Consider the following 19,394-nt stretch of genomic DNA (forward strand, 5'->3'; position numbering starts at 1 on the left):
TATATATATATATATGAAAATAATGCACACCCGAGGTGGTGATGTGGCATCCTTTCCAAAGTCCAGACATTTACCAAACTAAACTAGAAAATAAATATTTTGAATGTTGGCTTATGATGAGAAAGATGTCAGTCAAATCACTATAGCCTCACTAAATAAATGTGTATTACCTCTGATCTTCCTCCTGGAATTTAACTGGAGGATCCATCGATGCATCACTCTTCATAGAAACATGGCTAAGCACTGGAGAGGCAGCTCTCTTCTGCTGATGCACCTCAACACTACAAAAACATTCAGGGAATCAAGTCAACATCAGGAACTGAACAAATAATCTCTTTTTAATCGTTGTTCTGTTCGAAGCCATCAAATTAACCAATAGGATTACATGCAGAGATTTTTGAATCATTAATAAACAATAAATAAATAAATAAACAAACATACCTTTCGGATTGATTGGATGTGTGGGGTATAGTAGGGGAGCAGCTGCCGCTGTTTTTGTCCTCATGGCTGGATGTGACATTATCTTTGGTTTCACTTGACTCACTCATGGCAGCGTTTTTCCAGACACCTTAAAAGATCCTAAAGTCGACATTTATACACCCAAAGTGCTTTCTGTCAGTTAAACATCATTTCCATACTTCCTGTTTTATTTGCCTACCCTTACCAAAAAGTAGTATACTTCAAGTTTATTTTATTAAGTATACTTAAGTAAAGTTCAAGTATATTTTTAAGTATACTTTGTGTAGCAAGTATACAAATATCAGTGTACTAGTAGTATACTTGTAAGTGTACTATTTCAATACTCCTTGGGACTGACCAGTATGTATATGACATGGGAGCCACCAGTGTTCGAATTGAGGGGCCCCATCATACCCCTCATTTTCGGATGTGGATGAAGGTTTTAAAAAATCGAAATCAAACTAATTAAAAATGGTTTATATGTAGCATATCAAGTAACAATAAATAAGAGGAGAAACTAGATGAACAACAACAATGACAAACTTAATTTGGAACGACTTCACATGCTCAATTTTCATGCAGGAAAACCAAGAGAAAATATACGTTTTTGTTTGTTTGTTTGTTTTTCCTCCCCTTAAATTTGAACGCTGGGTGCCACTGTTACGGTGGCCGAGAAGTGCAGAGCAAATCACAATTCTGAATACAAAATAACAAATTACAAACGCAAATGCAAGTCTAAAAAACAAAATAACAATTCAGAAAGCACAACAACAATTCAGAAAACATTATAACAAGTCAGAAAACACAATGACAAATTCGAAAACAAAATAATTTGCGTTTGTAATTTGTTATTTTGTTTTCAGAATTGTGATTTGCTCTGCACTTCTCGGCCACCGTACACTGTAGCTGCGTTTAACAAGACAGCTTTGAAAGAAGGGAATAGACCTGAATTTAACATGCATCAGATCAGCAGGTCATGTTATCCTCTCTGAGGTCTTCGTACTTATTTACCTGGGATGGCCATTCAGCAACTTCTGAAACATCTAATAATCTGAATGATTTTTACTTGATCTTTAACACAAACATAGTAGCCTACATACGCAGAGTTCGCACAATTAACGTTCTGATTAATGCATTTTCAAAATTTGAATGACTCCAGTCATTCTTACTGTTTTTAAGACGGAAAAAAACGCTAAATATTGAAGAAACAAACTACGTGCAGAAGTGTATTCACCTTGTCTGAGTCGGTGCGTCGTCGGAGCCGCAGTTTCGGTTTCCGTTCTCCTTCAGGATGAGCAACCTGGTTTACAGGCGGGGCCAGGTAAGTATTTATCACTTATGCATTCATGTTTGTGTAAACTTGCAGGTAAATTTCTGCTTAATTGTAGTGTCTTACCAGGAGACGCAATATTAATTGATAATACTTTTTCTATGGGTTTGAAATAAAGTTTTAGAATAAATTGCAATCAAACTTGTTGCGTTTCCTTTTAGAAAATCGATAACAGAAGCTTTGAAAACATATTATTTATCATTGAATTTGTTTTGGGTAATTTTTTTTTCTTTTCTTAATCTATAAATGGAAATAATTACAATACATTAAAATAACAACAAACCCCTCCTTGTATGACCCCATAGTGCTTCTACCTCCAGGGGGCGCCTGAAGGCTCATAGATTCGAATCCTCAATTGAGCTGCGAATGGAAATATTTCTAAAACGACTTAAAACGTGTTCCAAAAGTATACAGATGAGACGCGGCTTGTGTCTGAACAGAATGGGTCTTTATTCAGGAAACGAAAGAAAAAAGATTGTAATCAACACCCCATTTAAATACAAAACAAATCAAAATAAGGAACAACATGATATTCAGTTTGCATATCAAAGAGCCATTCGGTAATAATTACAGTCGGAACACTTCATAAACCACTTGTGTGAATCTACACAAACTTGATTTAGAAACTAGAACATTAACAATATTACAAAGATTTTAGCTTTAAAAATAATTCAAATTGAAATAATATTTTAGCAGTTAGCATCATAAAATTATATATTCATATCTTTCCACATAAAAATACAAAATAATATTAATGACATATAATATGAAAAATTATCCCAAATATTTTGCTACTATTAGAGTAAAATAAAAAAACAAAAAACAAAAAATAGAAATATGCATGAAAAAGTTTCTCCTTTTGTTAGCAAAACACTATCCAAAATAACTACAATCATTTACATCGGTACAAAGATATCTGGATTTAAAAATAGTTGCAATGAAAAAAAGGGGTTTCATCTTTTCTGACAGTAAAAAATGACACTGTGAATCAGAAATTTGCAAAATATGCAATGAAAAAAATAAATCTGCATTAAAAAGGTATACACTGCAATTCTCACTTTTTTTTATACAAACATTAGAAACAGTATTGCACGTCACAACACAGATTCGAGGTTAGTAAGCCTTTCAAAATGTGTTATATTCAAGTTTCTGAGTATCAGTGAGGGGAGGGCTGATACTCCTCCATCTAACCAGGGAGAGTCTCAAGTGTTTTCCATGAACATAGTAGAACCCTCAATGCTTCCTTCCTTCAAATTAAATACACGACCAATTAAATAGTAATCAAATCGATGTGTGCTAAGCAATAATACATAAATAGATTCATACACACACACAACTGCACGGATGATTAAAAAAAAACGGCCTTTTGCATCTTCCAGTGCGACGCTGCGTGTGAACGTAACCATAAATACATGGGCAAATCAAGTGAGAGTCAGAGGTCTACAGAAATAGAAAAATACAATTTAAATCAAATAGTTATCTGTCTACAAAAATAGTCAAATAAATATGATTTTTCAAAACGACGACGATGACGACAACAAAAACCCACACATACACGTACAAAGCAACAGTGTTGAACACGAAAAATGGAGCGCGCTACTCTTCACCAACAGAGAGAAAGACGACGACGACGATGCGGCGGCCATCTTGATTAGCTCCCAGAAACACCTTCGCTAGTTACTCCGAGTACACGGTAGATCGCCGTAATCGCTTAAATAGAATCTGGGTCCAGCGTCTTACACAATACATCAAATAAGTTACTATGTAAAAAATAAAGATATTTAAATTATCCAATAGACTTAAAATAGGTCGCAATTCTTCTACAACCAAATAGTATACAAAAAAAGGTGATACAAGTGATACAAAATAAAAGTTTTGCGTTCGACTCCAAACGTCAGGAAAAAGAGGGATTGGTTCTCTTAGAGGAGAAAAGAGAGGAGAGAAATCGAAAAGGTAGTGCATCACGTGTCCGCAAGAGTCTGGAAACACGTCGACAAATAAATAGACACATATACGCAATAAATAAACACACAATCTCAGCTCACTGTTGAAAGGTTAAATCACATACACGAACTGGACAGTACGACAAGGGCACTGAATTCTTCACCAAACCCGAGAACACAAGGATATATAGAGTGCAAAAAGAACAACAGACAGACAGACAGAAAGAGCAGTACAGTACCAAACGACCATTGCTTCTGTAGAGATTGTCCTTAAGACCGATCCGATCGAAAATGCTAACGCTACAAAACATTTCGCCACAGGGTTCCTTTTGTGACGTCTCTCGTCTCTCTTTTCTCCACGGCTGTTCTTACCGATAGATTTTGTCCAGAGAATAAACTACGAAACGCGGCGCTAGGCTCCGCCCACCACGCACAGACAATGACCACGGGTACGATTACTTCGCGAATTCCTACGAACTACATCATATCAAAGCTACCACGGAAAACGTCCTTGTCCTGCGCTCTATCGCAGTAAGAGGGGTGGCATTCAGGGGTGTTCAGGAAGGGCAAAGGTTAAACGTCCAGAGACGATCCTCTGGATCATAGAGTTTAAATCGAACTGAAACCTCAATTCATAACTAGACTCACACGGCACGAAGACAAGACACGAAAACCACAGGACAGCACACCGTCTCTTGACTAATTATCGAGTTACAAAATGGCAGAACTCACTACTCTAAAAACTAACGTCACTGCTCTCGTAATAAGTTCGTAAAGGAATCATCACAACAACGCATGCAAAGGTTTTACGAAGAATTTTACATTTTTTTCCTTTCGATATTATATTATCTTATATCTAAGAGTCTGACCTTCTTTTGCCTCATGCTACATACATTCCTCTGTTTATCGTTAATATGCATCATGTTTTGTTTGTGTTTTTTTTCTTTCTTATATGTGCTGGCAACCTTTACACTGCATGCAAATGATGTACAGCCACAAACATGCATGTAAGTTTTCACATTCTGTGTTTCCATGGCGACGATCGGCCATGCCGTGCGAGAGGGAACGGACTGCATTTCTGTGTATGACATCGCCAGTGACGTCACAATGGCATAGAACACCGACACTATCTAATCGTCATATCCTATTTAGCAGCAAAGCTTCTTCTATAGCTTGTGATTAAATTGCAAGAGTAGAGCAATAACAAGCCAGATTAATATTCTGAGGTATTGTCTTTTTTTTTTGCCAGTGGAAAATGGAAAGTCTCAGTAATTAATTATTGAATCATTCCTATTCCTGCTAAGAGCACATTGGAGCAAAACATCAAGGGGGGAAATATTATTGTTTTTTTTGTTTTTTTTGTATATTCCGCGGCGAACGTCTCGTTTTCAGGCCGCGCGTTTTGCTACCTTTGGTTCGAGATCCAGGGCAGGCATCAGAGATTACGTCATCAAGGGTTTTCCAGAGACAATTGCGCACTTTGCCCACTAGGGGGGGGATTTAGCAGCAGACGGACACACGACGGACAGAACGAATGAACAGAACGGACAGGCTGCCCCCCCAAGCGAAAACATTCTCGTTTCTACTTTTTAAATCTCACATATAAAAATAATTTGAAAAAACTACAAAAAATCAATCTCTTTTTTTTTCTTAATCTCCTTTTTAAAAAACATGAACGTACCACAAAAACTCTGTTCCGAGCCTGAGATGCACAGGGAGGGAGGAGAAAGAAGTGGTTTGGTGAAATAAACTGAGGCTTGTAGTGTTTCTGGCTGCTACAAAAGATAAAGATATATTTATATATTTATAGTCATATATATTCTCTATATACTGTATATGGTTATGTACTCTATACTGACAGCTTGGGTTCAGGGGCCAAACTAAGCATCTTTTTCTTCCCGCAGCAAACGTGTTGTTTCTGCGTCGTCTTGCATGCTGCCGCTCCCGGCACTCCCGGAGTCCCCGTCTTCAGTTCCAGCGGAAGTGGATTTGGCGGGGGCGGTCGGCTCCCTCTTTGACCAGCGGCTTGTGGAACTCGCGGCCGGCGCGGGAGTGGATGTTTGCCCAGCAGAACTCACAGTAATACTGCAGGCAGGTGACATTGGCGCAAAAGAACGGGGCGAACTTTCCGCCACAACGTGCCCCCTGGCATTCGTCGCACAGCTGGTCATCCAGCACGTATGGCTTCACCTCCACCTGTGTCACATGAACAAGAGAAACACGGTTGTTTTTGGTTCATTTCTACTCTGGTAAAGTACTCTGGTATAGTTAATTAAACAGTACCATGACCCGTGTTGGGTGAAATGCATTACTAAGTAATTAATTATTAGGCTATTAATTTAATTACTTTTCCCTTGAAAAATTCAAGTAAGGGATTACTCTTAATTTTTCTTCAATTTAATTACAGTTACTTCTGATGTAATCCGCCATTGTTTTATATAGAGTTGTTCTATAGTTTGCACAATATTTAATTGTATAGACAATAGAACAACTCAATATAAAACAATAGTGGATTTAACATCAAAATTTTATATCTAATATTAAAATGTATGTTTTTAATGTAATCTCCATTTAAATAATTTGGTCAGTTCAAGAATAATTTATGCAATTTGATATTATTTATTTAAAAAAAAAAAAAAAAGAAAGATCAGTTCATGTTTATCCTTATGTTGTTTAACTGGTCGAGGTTGATATGGGACTTAGAAAGTAGTTTGTAATAAGTAATGCAATACTTCATAGAGAGAATGATTTGTATAGTAATCTAATTACAGTGTTGAAGATGACTTTTTTAGCATAACTTCCCAACACTGACCATGACACAGTTATTGTGTGCATATGATATGGACTACAAAGTGATGGGTAAAATAATGATACAATTATAGCCTTGGATTAATGAGATTTGGTTTAATTATTACATGTAGTTAATGTTGCATACAACGATGCAATGCAAGAAGTGCACTTAACTGTATTGAATGTGCATTTGTAGTGTTCTTCAAATATTGTATAAAACTATACTTGCCGATAATGTAATATTAAAACGTTAAGTGCTCTTTCAGCGCTATGTTTCTTAACACAATGTGACGGATGAAATGAAAATAATATCAGTTGCATTGTGGCATATGTTCTTTGTTATACTGCACATTTGATCAAATCTAGCAAGTCTATGTACACAGGAAATAATAAATCAGAATAGCATACTATGCACAGTCAGGGCTGTCCTTAGCTGACGCGGGGCCCTGGTGCGACCGCACCAGTTGCACCCCTCTAAGGACGGCACTGTGCACAGTATGCATACTATACACTAAGAGTAGTATGGTAGTGTGCTATTCTGGATGTTACTAGTCTCAAACAAACACGTAAGTGCCGTCTACTTACCCGTTTGTCGATGTCGCCATGCTGCAGCTGGACGAATCGGGCGCTGATGGCAGCAATGTAGCTCTGCTGATTGGAGAAGGCCACACGCCCCGCCCCCTTTGGGTACTTCAGCTCTGGATCAGTGTCAATACCCGCGTAACACACTCCACCATACAAGCGGTCCATGATCATGGCCAGCTCCACTGCAGAGAAAGATACAATTAACGTCTATTTAATACCCCCCCCCCAAAAAAAAGAAAACTTTTTAATACTTTTTGAAACAGTTAGAAGACGAACCACAGTGAAATTAATCTTTGTTGAGATAACTGGCATCTCTTCACATTGTGGACATCATATGCTGTAGTTTAAAACAAATACAACAACGAGCCGCGTGTTTGCCTTACCAGCTCTGAGTGGACGTGGCACTCCTCCAACAAAGATGGTCTTACGAGGGTCCAGCGGCTGAGATCCATCCATCACAAAATCACTGTCACTCAGGTTCCAAGGACGAATCTGGACCTGAAAAACCACATACAAATCCCGCATATGAAACACAGTGTACATGAAAACAGAAAAAAGACACCATTGTGAAAAAGAAGTGCACTTAATTGTATGTTGAACTGTACACTGAATAAGCATTTGTAGTGTACTAAAAGATTTCCATGACTGTTTCTCAACTCACTTTGTAATAATGTCAAATAAGAAATGTTGCTTTTAAGTACAATTAAAGGATTATATTTTATGCATAGCAACAAGTACTTGCTACTTGCCAATACATCCACAGACATGTTGCAGTGAGCATGCAAGAAATACTGCTGCTGCACATATAACATACATGAAATCAACCCGTAACAGATCTATACAGGTGGAGCTGGGGGAGGTGGAGGGTTTCTGAACTGCTGCAGCAAGCACTAGCCAAGTATTTAAATGAAGAGCAGCAAGCTCATTGGACTTGTAACCCAAAGGCCGTGGGTTCGAGACTCAGTACCGGCAGGAAAAGGAAGTGGGGGAAGTGAACGAACAGCACTCTCTTCCACCCTCCACCATAAAGTGTGCTTCTTTTTCACAATTAGAGAATATTCACAATTACAGCATATTTAAAATTAAATCCATGTATTTTTTCCAAAGCAACAACACACTTCTTTAAAAACAGATGGCATGTGTCAGACACTAGTTAAAAACAGATGCAGGCAAGATTGAATGATGTTTATTCCGTTTTGGAGAACTGAAGGTCTATTCACTCATAGTGATGTTTTGTTGTGTCCCTTTTGGTTTAAATATCTGAAGACTTCAGACTCAAATGAAAGAATAAACACACTTTCCTCTCATCACTGAGATGGTATCATGGACTCTGGCAGCATGTGAATGTATCTGGACTCACGGGCTTGTCTTTGATGGTGGGGCTGGACACACACAGGTAGAGTTTCCCATCCTCCTCCAGACAGGCTTCGATCAGCGCCTGAACTGAGCTCTCTTCTTGGAACAGGAGGAAGGCGTAACCTAGACAACAGTCAATCACTGTAACCACGGCAACCAGAGCTCAATGTAACATCCGATTTCTGACTGAATTAATAAAAACTAAGGATCACAGCAACCAGAGGCATTGGGTGAATCTCGCTAGTTACAGAGCACACATTATTCATTATTACATATCTAAACATTCAATTTATAATACTCAAATTAATACATTTAAAATGTTAATACATTTAAAACAATAGACATTTTCCATGCAGATTTTGCATCGGGTTGAAGGTGGTCATGCAGATTTTCTGCACTGACCAATAGAAAGCTGTTTGGAATTGAAAGTGACTTCAATCACTACATTATAGTCACATTTCTCTGAACGCACATTCACTGCATGTATATAATATGAAATAAGCTACTATTTTTGTGTATCTGAAATTTGTAAACATAATTAATTGGTCATTTGTATTATAACATATCCATAACCAAATGTTTGGACGCATCTGATTAAATCTATCGTTTTCATGATCATGATGTCACTGTTATGAAGACTTGTTATTCTACAATGTGAAAAACAGTAATAAAGAAGGGGAAGGTGTGTGCAAACTTTTGACTGGTAGTGTGTTTACAGTATGTTCATGCAGATTTCTATTGCTCTGTTTGCTATGAATGTGGTGATTTTTCTAGAAGTACCTTTAGGGGGGAAGTAAGACTTGCTCTCTGCTTTGTGTGGCCAATCAACAAACAGATGACCAAAGCGCCGAAAACTGCTTGTGATTTCATCTGTGGGAAAGATGAGATCGTGAGAGTCAGATAGAGAGAAGCAGGAACTGTTGCAGATCCTTTTTCATAAGGAAATATAATGATTTTAATCTGTACAAACATACTTTTGAAACTAGCATGCAGATGTAGGTACACTAGTTAGACATAGGGATAGGTGATACGACTAAAATCTTGTATATGCTGATCTATATATAATGAAATAACGATTTCTTGCCGAAAATAAGGTTGTAATGATACCAAAATTGTAGATACCACTATAATGTCACAATTCGGCTAACTAATGTCAGAAAGTCCTCAAGCAATTATTGAAATAAAAATGAAGCAAATTACAAACAATGGAACAAATCAACACAAGAGAAGAAAGATACAAATGAAATAAACAGTGCTTTAAGTTTTTTTTAACAGTAAATGCAGTTATTTTTAAGAGGTTGTTGACATCCTATCTAAAACGTGATTTAGCCAATAAAAAAAAAATAATAATAATGTTACCACTCTAATATGTCTTGCAATATCCGTGCGTGCAAAGGTTCTGCGCAATCCTCTTGTTCAATATTCTCTGGGTCTGAATCCGGCTCAAATTGATATGGCAGTATTGACGCCATCCTTAACTAAACTTGCTGCTTTGGCAAGGGGCGGGGCAGTACTGAAACACCGTCTAAACTGTTTGCCAATCACAACCAACGCACTGGGATAGCTAACCAATCACACCACATTTCGTTTTTTAGAAGGCGGGCGTTCATCTAACCCGGAACTAATCGAGCCGTTTGTGCCAGACTGGGGAGAAAGGTTTTGTAATAATGTAAATTATGTAAAAAATAATGCGTTTTTCGAACCACCAAGCATGAGAGCAGTACACCCCCAAAACAAATTCAAGACATTGTAAAAGAGCATTGTAGGACCCCTTTAAAGTGTTGTAAGCGTTCTTTTCAGTGTGTTGCTGTGTGTCTTGGGTGGTTATTGGTAGTTAACTACTTGTGATCAATCGATATATCATATCAGTTGACCATTACCGATATTTTTAATATCGGTACCGATATTTTCAATTATCGTCATTGTTAAGATTTCGGTTTGGCCAGCAAGTCTTGGAAGCAGGATTTTTATTTTGACAGCATTGAGAACCCAGCACATGCTCACAGAATTTTCTTCGGTTTTTACACGTACACTAGGGTTCGTGTACAGTGTGCGTGTTATAAATTTTGTCATCGTCACAGTATGTGCTTACTGTACAAACGCAGCCCGATTGTTCTAATTGCATATACTCTGTACACTCAGCTTGTACATGCAACTATTTTTTTTGTTTTTTTTGTTGTTGCACTACTTAGTTGTTCCACAACGTGGTAACACTGGCCCTGCCATTTGCTTCACAGCTGAAAAAGAAACTGAAGATTTACTATCTTGGTCTTAAACCCTGCTCCTGGAGACCCAATGTCTGGCACAGTTTATTTCCAACCTGCTATAACATACCTGCCTGTGATTTTTCAAGTGGTCCCAAAGACATTGATTAGCTGGTTCAGGTGTGTTTGATGAGGGTTGGAGCTAAACTTTGCGGGACACTGGTGCTGCATCCAAATATATAGTAGGTGAAAACAGTATGTGAAAAGAATAGCATGTCCAAATTCATTGTATTCAAAAAACAGTACATGAAAAGTACCCGGATGACCTTCCGAGATTCTAAAGTGCGCATCCAGTGGACACTGTACTATCCCATGAGGCCACGGGAGAGGATTTATGAATGGCAGTGAAATGGTGCAACTGACGCTGGTAAATCACATGACAGTAACAACATGGCAGATTTAATATGTCCAAATTCATTCATACTTCCCAAATTCATACTATATAGAACATACTTTTAAAGGTCGCCAATTAAGTTTTAACCCAAACCTAGCACCTACTAGACGGTAAGCGATTTCAGACAGAGCTTGGGTCTCCAGGAGTAGGGTTAAAGGCCTCTGGATTAAATAGGCTGATCACATATTTCACTTCATATGGACCACCCTGCTCTCTAAGATTTTGGCATCGGCCATCAGAAAAATCTATACTGGTCGACCACAGGACAGATTCAAAGTCCATTCCCAAAACTGATAATCTAGTCTCTAAATATGGCTCAGGTCAATCCATCAATGTACCTCTATGGAGGTCCACCAGACAAAAACTGTGTAATATTTCTGGTTTGGGCTTTGTTCAGGTCACTAACCCTAAATATGAGCAATAGTAATACTAATGGCTGACTTAGGATGTATTCAGACCAGGAAAGTCCGCTAGTTCACTTGCTTTGGTCCGGACCAAATACAATGTTGATTTTTTTTGTTTGGTGTGGTTCGCTTTCACACTGCCCTTTTTGCAAGTGAACCAGAAATTGCAAAACAAAACTACACGTGTGCTAACGGTCATCCATTCATTGGACAGAAATTCTCAAGCGTACCAGAGTTCGTTTGGAACCGGACCGAGACCACCTCTTCAGCTGGGTCTCGGTGTGGTTGTTTGGTCCGCACCCGAGTGTGATTGCTGTATTCACACCTGCCCAAATGATCTGCACCAAGGGGGGAAACGAACTTGAGTTCAATTCAATCGAACCAAACAAGACAGGTGTGAATACACCCTTAGTAAACACCACTGATTAAAGACACAAAGCAAACAAAAAGAAAGCTTTTGTCTACAACGACAGTTATTTTTAGAGTATAATCTATGATGATCCAATTATCCAAAAAAGAAAGCAACAGCTGTTACTGAAATATGTCATCACAAGAGAGAAAAGCACAATCGTGCGCAGCTTCAGAGACTGTGATCCAAACTGAGCGTACCGAATATCAGCTCAGCCAAACACAAGCAGCAAGAGTTCAGTCACGCTGGCTAAAAATGGATGGAGCCCTACTGGCAGACGCTCCGTCTGGATGCAGCGAGCTGATTAGTCAGACAGGATTACCTCACCATGTATCAAAGTAAAATGCTAAATTGTTGAAATTTCATTACAGAACTACTCAGGTGCAAAAACATCAGGAACATATGTATAAAATAACATTAAGGCAACAAACAATACATCACTGTAAATGACGTAAGCGAGAACATTTGAGAGTGGCAAAGTGAGCCAAACCACAGCATTTATGACTAATAAGTATGACAGTTTTAAACCGAAGAACATGCCTGAGCAGAGGATTTCAGAAACACAGATGAAGACATCAAGCCCCAGACTACATTGGTACTTCAATTATAAAATTTCATATATTTAAAATTATTTATTGTGGCACAATGGTCCAAAGGTACAGTAACCTTCAATGCTCCAAGGTGTGACTGGGCAGAACTTTAAGGTTTAACATAATTTCTGTAACAATTAAATAGCAATATAATTACTAGAATAAAAAAAAATAGTTGTGGCCCTGGATGCTAGATGCTAAATGCTAACATACACAAATTAGTACAAGTACGTCACACCTCTGGGAATATTAACTTGTTTTAAGCAGCCCATCTTCATCAAAAATATGTAATTTCCAGGCCTACGTTGGTAGGACTGTCTCTAAAGATGGCCTCTGCTACATATGAGTGTATTACAGACAGAAGAAAAGAAAAAATAAACTGTAGCTCACTGTCATAATTACCATTGAGCATGAGTAGGCTGTCAGCGCCTGGGTGGGGGCATCCCACACGGCCTGAACATGAGAGAGGGAGACAGAGAGAGCAGTATGAAACATACAGCCACATGCCAGTGTTACAAAACCTACAAAGTTGCCTATGTAGGGAGCATTTTTAAGCATCTAGATCCCAGATTGCACTGCTACAAGCTCACTGGAACAGACCAGCTAACAACCTTTGCATTTCTGGTTGCGTTTTTTTAAACATCATATCATTAGCTTAGCAACATGTTAATTGAATCACTTTCAGAACGGCTTTTTTTCCAACTTATGAATGATAAAAACACCAATCAGAATCAGCCAATCAGAATCCCCCAGAATTAAAAGATACTGAGCATTTAAAGCTGTAAACGACAAAACTGCAGTGTGTGCTTATAATAAACAGAATGAGATTGTGTGCTGATATGGATGCTAATATAGTTATTGTTATAGCTATAATTTACATAAACAGGCCTTAAGAAGTTCTATTTCCATTGGGATTCTGCCTGATAAAGCAGAGGACAACAAAGCGACTCAGTGGGTTTTGAAAGGGAACCCTTGTCCCTCATGAGGAATGTTTCTAGAAATGATGAACTAGCTTTGCTGTGTTACTAGGTCACCCTTACGTTTGACCCCGGTCATATGACACATGCAAACACAGAGCGTCAAATCTCTGAAGCTCTGTCACATGACACATCCCATGAGCACTTAAGACACAGAAAAATGTACTTTGCATCTGTGTTTGTCAGGGGCTCTGTAACATGGGGGATGGTTAGGATGAAGGGCCCAGCCAGAGCGAGGGGCCCCGTCAGATAGAGGGAGGGGCAAATAGAAACGTTTGGTTTTCTGTGATGCATTACACATTGTTGTTGCAAATTCTGCTGATTTGTCACCCATAGATTAGATTTTGTTGAAATTGCAAGGGCTGCAGGGCTTCATTTTTTTTTTTTTTTTTTTGCTAAATAAAAATTCTCTCTTTTTTTCTGTTTGATTTTGGGGTCAAATGTGGAAACCTGCACATGTTGTCCTGAGATTTATCCATAATCTTGTCTGACAGATTTTTTAGAAAACATCCAGGTACACAGAGAATCAGCTGTAATTCTTCCAAGTCCTCTTAACACACACACACACACAACCCATCTGGTGTCCGATTATTAAACGTGGACGCTCCTAGAGACATTACAATGTTTCACAGAGCTCCTGTCGTCTATCCACAGTGAATCAAACTACTGTTTCGTTTCATCTGCTTTTTTGATTACACACAACAGCATCACAAGCCAAGTCTGCCAAGTGTTTAATATTTCAACAGCACTGTGTTGTTTTGAGTGCTTTAGCTGGTGTCAGCACATTCCCTGATGCCGGCAACCGCTCGTGACGACCCATTAACCGAGCCGTCGTTTATTAAGCAGGTTTCTTAGGAGTGCTTCGCTCAGGACATCTCCCATGATCTGTCCGATTAAGCGCACGACAGCATGTTTGAAAAGCTAAAGCACAGGTAGCTTAGCTAATAAAACATTTAGATCATAATCTGGTTGTTTTGTACTATTAACCCCCTAATTTACAGATTAAAGTCAACATGAAATGTCATTAGAAAGTTATATTACTTCCATACTTCCTGACTGAAACAGGATATTCCAGAGCATCCCGGTCTTTCCAAATGATACAATTTCTATTATATATTGTTATTTGCTGTTATTGCTGTAACCTTTATTACATTAACAGTAACCAGCATTAAATTATAATGTCAACTGAGGCAATATTTTAGAACGGCTGCATTATAAATCATGCACGATCAAGTGTTAACATAAATAAGGTTTCATGTTGACTTTAAAGGAGGGCCTGTGTAAACCATAGAGACCCTCACTCACTCTCCTGTCCTTTATCTGTCAAACACAGGATGGCAGAGTGTGTCCTGCGCTAAATATAGGCCGTACCCACACCCTTCCCTCTCCCTCTCCCTCTCTCTCTCTCTCGGTCTCTGCAGTAGGTGCCGCCCCATGTGTCTGGTCCATCTGCTCCAGCAGGCTGAGCGAGAAGCTCCAGTGAGAGAAGCAGACAGAGAGTGAGTGTAGCGCAGTGCCACACCCTGATCACAGCACCACACGCACCTCTCTGCCCTCCTATGACACAGAGACACACCGCTCAACACAAAAACAACTCCCACTGAACGATACTTGGGTTTAAATAAAGCAAAAGGCCATGACAGACAGTGCATTACTGTGATTTTACCATGGAGCATACTGTAGGGCTGCACGATTATGACAAAAATCATAATTGTCGACTATTCCCTTGAAATTGTAATTGCGATTATTAATTACGATTATCATAATTTACATTGAATGATGTTTATACCATTGTTTGAAGCAACCGATGAAAATAAACAAGCTGAAAACACTCTAACTGAAAAACTTGTATTGCTTTTCTATAGCATTAAGCCTCAACTGTCAACTATACATTGGATTGGTTTCTAATTTAAATAAAAAAGCAAAACATATGCATATTATAATGTTATATTAAAACTAGAATTAAAACCCTTAAAAGATAACCTGTAGAAAGAAAAAAACACATCTTAAGCATGCAGAATAACATAAGTGGACTTTGAATGATTACGTAATTGTGGCATCCGTAATTGTAATCGCGATTAGAAATTTGATTAATTGTGCAGCCCTTGAGCATGGAGTACTTGTGAAACCTTCAACATAAAATGCTAAGGGACTTGATCTTATCCACTGAGAATTCACTTAATGGGGAAAAGTGGGTGTAAGATAACAAAACATACGGAGGAGGTTGAAGGGAAGGGCTGGAAACTACGCGAGATTTGTGATGAATGAAAAGTCATTTCAGAGGCCTAGCAAAGAAGTGCACTTAACTGTATTGAATGTGCACTTGTAGAATATTTTATAAAAGTATATTTTAAAAAAACTGTATACATAGATAATATAATTAATGAAATAAAAGCCCATTAAAATGTACTTGAAGAGAGACACTTTCATGACTGTTTAACACACTTAAGCACACTTTTTAAAATGTGCACTTTGAAATAATGTCAACTTAAAAGTTTTACTTTAAAGTACATTTTAAATCATTATGTTTCAATAATCTTTTGTTGTGCTTTAAAGAAGTACACTTGTTTTGATGTGTTGACTAACATACCAAAGCACATGTAAAGTAATTGATTATAATTTAATCGTTGTGTTATTTTACATACATTTAAAGTTATAAAATATATTAAATGTAGTAAATTGCAACCGGAGCATTACAAATGTGTAATTACAAATATATTTAAATATATGACACACAAGTATGAATAAAAATTACACTAAACTAAAGTAAATTTTAGTTTAGCATAAATGCTTGTCAGTACATTCAGCACTTCACTTTAACCATATTTCAAAGACAATAGAAGTATTTATGAAATTACATATAAAGATGTACTTAAGTCTTACTTCACGGGGTCAAAACGTTCACCTAATTGAATTTAATATAAATTTAAGCAACAATTAACATGCAATTGTGTGTCGGAAAACGTTACATTCAGTTCATACTTAAGTCTATTTTTAAAGTATATTATTTTTGTAATAAGTACTTTTTTAAATGTACAGTGGGTACGGAAATTATACTTTCCGTACCCACTGTATGCTAAAGTGTACTTTTTCACAAGAGTTCAATCTTGATTAAATATTTTAAAGATATTTGGAGTAATGATATGTTGAATACTGCACAATAAGTAGACAAAATAATCAACTGTGATTTCATACTGACATTCACCATGGCAAACTCACTATTTCACACAGCCACAGGTAGCTTATTGCTAAAGTTAGACTAATTTATGAATAAAGAACTGTTACAAGACAAAAAATGAAAGATGCAACACGTTTGTGTATTATTATGTTAATTTAAAGGTGCACTAAGCGATTTTTGAAAAACGCTTTTGACCACTGTGTCGGACCGAGTCCCAAAACACACTCGCAGCCAATCAGCAGTAAGGGGCGTGTCTAGTAATGATCGGGAGAAGAGAGCGCTCAGTGAGTGCACAGGACGGATATCAGCAGATCGACTATAGATAGCGAGAGATGGCAGATAAAAAAATAGGAACATTTCAGAGGAACAAAACATTAAAAAGAAGGGTTACGATCAGGCAAGAGGTAGCACCCGTTTAAATATTGGAGCAGCTTTCCAGCGGTGGAGAGAACATTAAGGAGCGGAAGGCTTGGAATCGGACGCCGAGGTTGCTTTGTTTCTTCTCGATAGGTGAGTTGTGTTGATTTTGCTTTGTTTCACACAACTTATCTGTGTTGGCTTTTGCTTGAATATGCTGCGGCTAGCAGGCATAACAGATTCTGCCATAGTCGCTGCCAGGGTTGTGTACGTACGTGTGGGGCGGCGTTATCAAAATAGGGGCGAGGTCCTGTTGGGGTATGGGCGTGTTTGTTTTGGTGCTTTTAAATATCAACATCATTTGGCAAATATCGCTTAGTGCACCTTTTACAACCTCTTTGAATGTCATCCGATCAGATTTTAGAGCCGAAATATCTGTTTTATAACCCCACTTTTAGATATATAGAACCATCCAACAACCAACAGTGGCCGTCGCAAAGCTCAACACAGCCTTTTCAGTTATACCCTCTTTTTATTTCCATCAATCAAAAGTTAATAAAATAAGCTAAATCATAACATGAGCCATATATATCGTGAAATCTGTCCTCAACTTCCGTACTGAACATGTATTCGGTCTTTAAAAGCCTTATGAGACTCTCATGGCGACAGGAAATGGATCTTACCCTTCAGAGGGTCCTGCTCCGCCCTCATGATGTCGATCAGGGAGCTCTCCAACGAGTGCATGTTCAAGCTGTCATACATCCTGGACCGATCCTGAGGAAGAGGGAGTTGAGGAACGTGTCAGTATGTGCGGTACAGAATTATGGGATTGCATGCAGCACACTAATGCAAGCAGGCACACCAGAACGCAGGGAATGTGGGCCGCCAGTACGCAGGTCACCACTGAATCCCTGAATACTGCGGCAGACTGAATGCTGGTATGGCCGCTGGAATGTTGTTTGTAGAGCTGTCACGAGTGGAATTAACCAGGCTGCTTTGTTAGGTTTAGTGTATTTTGGACCGAAGGTTCAGCCAAACTAGTCTCGGTGCGTGACTGTTTTTAGGCAGAACGAAACCAGCGTATGTGTGGCAGATTTGTGTGTGTCGCTTGTTTTTGTTTTTCAGCTGCATTACCAGAATATCCCTCTTCTATTCTGCAGATTCGGCATCCCATCTCCCGGTCACAACACCTGCCTGACAACATGCCACAAGATATCTGCGTCATTACCGCAATGAGCCCAAGAAGGAATGTGAACATAAACACAGCTCTCCGCCACCCGCTGGCCCTCACAGACCTGTGTGTGTGTGTGTGTGTGTGTACATCACAGGAAACACACGCTCACACACACTTCAGGCTCAACACAGGAGACCCTCATTATGAACACACTTCTGAAAAAGAAATGGACTTTGCATTGAATGTGCACTTGTAGTGTACTTACAGATAATATTAATAAAAGGCCGCTTGAGTGTACTTAAAGAGCACTCTTTCATGGCTAAGTGCCTTATAGACTTTTTAAAAGTGCACTTGTGATATCAAATTTAAAGTTTTAAAGTATATTTCCAAAAATGATCATCTTAAATTTAACAATTTAACTGTTGTACACTTATTTTGATGTGCTGGCTAACATACTAAAACACATGTAAAGTACTTGATTATACTAGCAGTTTGTCGTTCAAATTTTAAATGTACTAAATTGCAACGGTGTCCGAAAACATTACATTCAGTTCACACTTAAGTATATAATTTCCATAATAAATACAGTCATTCTAATGTAAAATACATATGATGGTCTGAAGACGTGCACTTTGGTGTTGGGTGAGAAAATGGACATGTTATATGTTCGGAATACCATACTGCTCCAACAATGTGTAGTATGAATAACAAAACTATCAAAATTAGATTAAAAATGCACAAAAAAGGTTTTATACACTCTTAAAATAAAAGGTTCTTTTTTGAAAGCAACGGTTTCATGAAGAAGCTGTCACGAATCCGGTCCATGAACTTCCAACTGCTTGCCACCAGAGGTCACCCTTCCACTACTATGGTCTCAAGTCACAACAGATCTTCATGAGTCGAGTCAAGTCACAGTTGATCGTCATGAGTCGAGTCAAGTCACCGTTGATTCCCCTGAGTCAAGTCAACTCACAACATATCTTCATGAGGCAAGTCAGGTCACAGTTGATCTTCATGAGGCAAGTCAATTCACGGTTGTTCGTCATAAGTCAAGTCAAGTCACAGTTGATCCTCATGAATCAGGTCACATCACAGCTGATCATCCAGAGTCACGTCACATCACGTCTGTTCACTCCGAGTCCTGTCACTTCCTGTCTGTGGCACCCAGACCCTCAGGGACTGTT

At 38.4% G+C, this 19,394-nt stretch overlaps 2 protein-coding genes across 2 annotated transcripts in view; both read right to left on the bottom strand.

Annotated features, from left to right (window-relative positions):
• The window catches only part of LOC107710239 (protein NLRC3-like), a 5,435-nt gene extending 4,887 nt beyond the window's left edge, over positions 1–548 (bottom strand). The window contains exons 1-2 of the mRNA XM_016514976.1: positions 442–548; positions 171–281 (exon numbers count right to left, since the gene is read on the bottom strand). Of these exons, the coding sequence (XP_016370462.1) occupies positions 171–281; positions 442–548 (218 nt within the window). The remainder of the gene's footprint in view (positions 1–170; positions 282–441) is intronic.
• Positions 549–5,085: 4,537 nt separating this feature from the next.
• The window catches only part of LOC107710228 (cytoplasmic polyadenylation element-binding protein 2-like), a 26,961-nt gene continuing 12,652 nt past the window's right edge, over positions 5,086–19,394 (bottom strand). The window contains exons 3-9 of the mRNA XM_016514965.1: positions 17,720–17,810; positions 12,884–12,977; positions 9,244–9,392; positions 8,468–8,586; positions 7,491–7,605; positions 7,108–7,289; positions 5,086–5,928 (exon numbers count right to left, since the gene is read on the bottom strand). Coding sequence (XP_016370451.1) covers positions 5,701–5,928; positions 7,108–7,289; positions 7,491–7,605; positions 8,468–8,586; positions 9,244–9,392; positions 12,884–12,977; positions 17,720–17,810 — 978 coding nt within the window. The 3' untranslated portion in view covers positions 5,086–5,700. The remainder of the gene's footprint in view (positions 5,929–7,107; positions 7,290–7,490; positions 7,606–8,467; positions 8,587–9,243; positions 9,393–12,883; positions 12,978–17,719; positions 17,811–19,394) is intronic.

Source organism: Sinocyclocheilus rhinocerous, unplaced genomic scaffold (assembly GCF_001515625.1).
Source record: "Sinocyclocheilus rhinocerous isolate Xijiao unplaced genomic scaffold, SAMN03320098_v1.1 scaffold1167, whole genome shotgun sequence".
In the NCBI taxonomy this organism is placed as follows: Eukaryota; Metazoa; Chordata; class Actinopteri; order Cypriniformes; family Cyprinidae; genus Sinocyclocheilus; species Sinocyclocheilus rhinocerous.